Source organism: Diplotaxodon limnothrissa, linkage group LG15 (assembly GCF_057381915.1).
Source record: "Diplotaxodon limnothrissa isolate DT_005_m linkage group LG15, D_limnothrissa_male_GT1.1, whole genome shotgun sequence".
In the NCBI taxonomy this organism is placed as follows: Eukaryota; Metazoa; Chordata; class Actinopteri; order Cichliformes; family Cichlidae; genus Diplotaxodon; species Diplotaxodon limnothrissa.
The window spans coordinates 8,624,649-8,628,824 of NC_140610.1; the positions used below are offsets into that span (position 1 = coordinate 8,624,649).

General features: G+C 36.5%; 1 protein-coding gene across 1 annotated transcript; it reads right to left on the reverse strand.

Moving 5' to 3' along the window:
• Positions 1-280: 280 nt before the first annotated feature.
• On the reverse strand, positions 281-990 carry lnc.lemp (lncRNA encoded micropeptide). Its single transcript, XM_085373407.1, has 2 exons — positions 773-990; positions 281-577 (listed from the first exon to the last, which is right to left on the reverse strand). Exon 1 carries the CDS (start codon positions 944-946, stop codon positions 776-778), a length of 171 nt encoding a protein of 56 aa, XP_085229533.1. The 5' UTR covers positions 947-990; the 3' UTR covers positions 281-577; positions 773-775.
• Positions 991-4,176: the final 3,186 nt, after the last annotated feature.

Genomic DNA, 4,176 nt, shown 5'->3' on the forward strand with positions numbered 1-4,176 from the left:
TAAGGTGACTTTGGCGTTCATCCAGCAGATGGCGCAGTTATTCACATAATAAATTTTTATCGATAGAAACGTCAGTAAAAGTTTACTAGGCTGAAGGAAAGAGTGCTGCGTGTTTTCCTTTCATTGTGAGTTCCTATGCTATAAGGAGAAAATTATAATCCCACTTATTTGTAATAGAGTTTAGGTAACTTTTAAGTTGTAAGAGTGTTGTGCCAGCTTCAATAATATATCACCACATTATCTGAAGTCCTGAACATCATTGTGGAATAACGACTTTCAACATAGGAAAAAAAAAAAATTTATTTGACAAATACAGAGATGGAGACATGTTGGCAGAGAACAGCACTGGGGACAGGGCCACCACTCCCTTTTTGTTAGCAGAACAACAACAACAAAATGCTGTTGCTTCCATTTTCATGGAACTGGTTTAGAGTGAATTAGAGTCTTAAATTGAAAGGCGTGGCAGACAAATACAGGTAGTGCAGCATACAGGTAGGTCATCTTCAGATTTCCTTCCCTCGGTCACAAACATGGTGTAGGATCCACATCCAGAATCCAAGAGCCTCATACCGCAGACCTTACAGGAAAGACACATTTTTAGACAGACAAACTGTGACAACAGTGACTTGTATTACGTATATAAATTCATCACAGCGATACTGTGCAAATAACAGCAAATAATACGCATCACTTTGGTCCACTCGAAGCTTTACTAACCGACATATCCTAAGCTCTGTAACTCAACAGCGTGTCGTCATAAATATGGCATTACCATTCAAGCCAAATCCAGTTTCTTCTGTGTTTCTGATAGCTTTTCCTGGAGTCGTTTTTTCCTCCAGTCCAGAAACCTTCTCCTCATTCTGTTTGCCTGCCACCCCGCCAAGAAGCCGGCAGCGAAAGAAACCACAACGGCGACCTGTAGTGTCCTCTCCGAGACGTCTGCCATGTTCACCTCTGTCTGACAGATGCACACATTTGTGGAAGCATGAAAATCTTAATACAGGAAGTGAACTCCTGCGAGTCTTTTTCTTCTTCTTGTGCTGGGTTTACTAGCAATTAGCTAACTGCTCAAGCGTGCCACCTACTGGCTGAAGTGTGTAGCAGAAGGTTAGCAGACAAGCTAAAGTTGAGAAAATAGCAACTAAGTACCTAAATACTTAATTAACTAAATAAATAAATTCTTTATTACGACCATTCTTCTTATAAGTGTTGAATACTGACTAAGTGTTTACTACAGTGTTTCTTTTAATTTCTAGATACGTTTTTCAAAATATCATAGACTCGTGGTTACTTTATTAGGCACACCTGTTTAGCTACTCATTAATATAAATTTCTAATTACCCAATCACAGGATAGCAGCTGAATGGATTTAGGTATGTATGCATGGTCAAAACAACATTGTAAAGTACAAACTGAGCATCAGAATGGGGAAGAAATGGGATTTAAGTGACTTTGAATGTGCTATTGTTGTTGGTCTGAGTATTTTAGACACCGCTACTCTGTTTGGAAAGAAAACAATATCCAGTGAGTGGCTGTTCTTTGGGTGAAAATGCCTAGTTGATGCCAGAGGTCAGAGAATAATGGCCAGACTGCTTCAAGCTGTAACTGTAACTCTAATAACCACTCATCGTCACAACCAAGGTATGCAACTTTTGGAATGTGGTGGAGTATGACATTTGCATCATGGATCTAGAGCCAACAAATCTTGTCATGCTATCATGTCAACATGGAGCAAAATCTTGAGGCAAATTTTCAGCGCCTTATTGAATCTGTGCAATGAACTGTTAAGGCTGTTCCGAAGCTAAAAGCAATAGCAAGATTTACCTAATAAAGTGACATGTGAATATAGCAGTCAATTCCTGTGTCGCTGAGGTTTGTGAATTTTTCCCTTTGTGATGCTTTTAGCCTCTGCTATAATTGATTAATCTTTTCTTTTTATAATTGAATCTGTAAATGACCTGTTTGGTTTTCAGTTTTTATCATGTGTTTCTATATCAACAATCAAATCACAGCTTAAATGAACACTTATTAGTAATATAGTAATAATAGTAATATTAGTTATTGAAAGTGCAAAGAAAAAAATCTGAAAATTGGAAAGCAATTTGTGGTTGCTTGTTGTAGCTTGTTTTCACAGCGAAAGGTTTTACTAAATACTGATAAGCAGTAACGCGTTACTGCCCATCTCTGTAATCCAATTACTTTTGCGACGTTGGTGACAATCTATTGCTTTATCACCTATTCAGGTTGTAAATCGTGTTTTTAAAAAGTAACTAAGCAATTAATTACTTTTGAAAATAAATAATCAGTAAAGTAACGGGATTACTTTTTGGGGGAAGTAATTAGCTACTGATTACTTTTTTCAAGTAACTTGACCAACATGGCTGATAATCAATCTGATATTCTAACTGCTCTATGAAACTGTGGGATAAAACCTGCAGCACCAGTGCATTCTAGCCTTTGCACCATATGTGAACATGATCATTTGATTTGCAAAGTGCAGTTCTGTCTACTTTGCAATATGTATTATTGCAAAGTGGAAGTGTTTAGGAACCACAGCAAGTCAGCCAGACCACGTGGCAGACCACATAAAGTTACAGAGCTGGGTCACCGGGTGCTGAGGTGTGTAAAAGTCATCCACGCTCTGCTGATTCAATAAAAGCAGTTTCAAACCAACTGTGGCATTACTATCAACACAAAACTGTGCACCAAGAACCTCATGACATGGGTTTCCATGGCTGAGTAGCTTCAGTGGATGTATTATAGGTGCCTCACTTCACAGTAGTTCATCCCATAAATGTACTTTTTGTAAACCTTTGTACATTTATACTTACAATTGGTTTTCAAAAAAGAGAAGAAATTCAATTAAATAAATTCAATTGATAGTATTATTTCTGTCATTGGTAATTTTCTATACATGCTGATATCCCAGAAATATCATATTCTCAGTTCCTTGGCTATGATACATCCTGCTTTGTCTGTTTTACCATACAGCTCCTATTTCAGATAAATAAACACAGTTTTATCTTTCATCCTTTATGTTAACTAACAGCACAAAATCCAGTTAAATAAGAGACAGGATTAAAATAAAGCCAGGTTTATTTAAGTATCAAACAGTAAAGAACATCAAAATTCAATTAACATAGGTCACTAACTCAAAAATTGACAACATCCAGAGATTCTTAAATTTGTTGAAATAGCTCATGTGCTAAATGTTTGTGTTCATTTCTTGCATGTCTTTAAAATCAAGTTTGATAAAGTGAAACTGTTTTTTTTAATCATAAAAGGTACTAATCAGTCTGTGTTGTACAAACAAAGCATTTAAGCATTGAAAAAAAACAAAATTAAAGTAAGTAACAAGTACTATACACATTAAAAAAGGCATTGTTTAACCAAGTTTGACAAATACTGTGTATGACTACCTTTTGTACAATGTCACACAAGAAAACTGAATTTGGTGGCTGCATAGCCCTGATTCTGACATGGCAATGTTTAAAAGAAACCAAAAACAACCCCCAAATGTTAATGCTCGAGACATTTTACATACAGCAGTTTCCCTTTTTAACAGTTAAGGGATGAAATCCTGCTCCATTCTAAATGACTGAAGAGGTAACGTATGAGAAGAATGTAACCTGAAGGAAGTCACAGAGGTGAAGTTTGCGAGTAGATATGTTGTAAAATGTAGTGATTGTAGTGGTAGTATCTGTTTCGGTGAGCACCCAGTTGTACGAGGTTTATTAAATTCGCTTTGTCTCATGCTACATTGCAACCTCAGTGGAAAAAAGAAGTCATATTTCCTTCCTGTCATTATGAGCACTGTGTGATTACAGACATCTACGACTGGTAAAAAATCTTGGTCGCTTCACTCGAGCTCCGCTGTGGTTTGTGGTCAGAATCTTCACGTTAACAAATCACTTCTTTCTTTATTTCTTTATTTTTTAAAACTTTTTCCAAATATGAGCTCTATCACTCCTTTCTCATGAAGTTTTACACATTCCAGTATTATAAATGTACACTTTGTATTGTCAAGTCTTTGGCACATAAACCATTTGCTTGGCCAACAAGTGTGCACTTAAAGTTCAGAGATGTTTGAGAACTGTGCTCTCAAAATGGCTCAGTAACAGCGCTGTTTTGTTCTAGATTATCTTGCAACAGACTTCCAAATCGACTTAATGAACA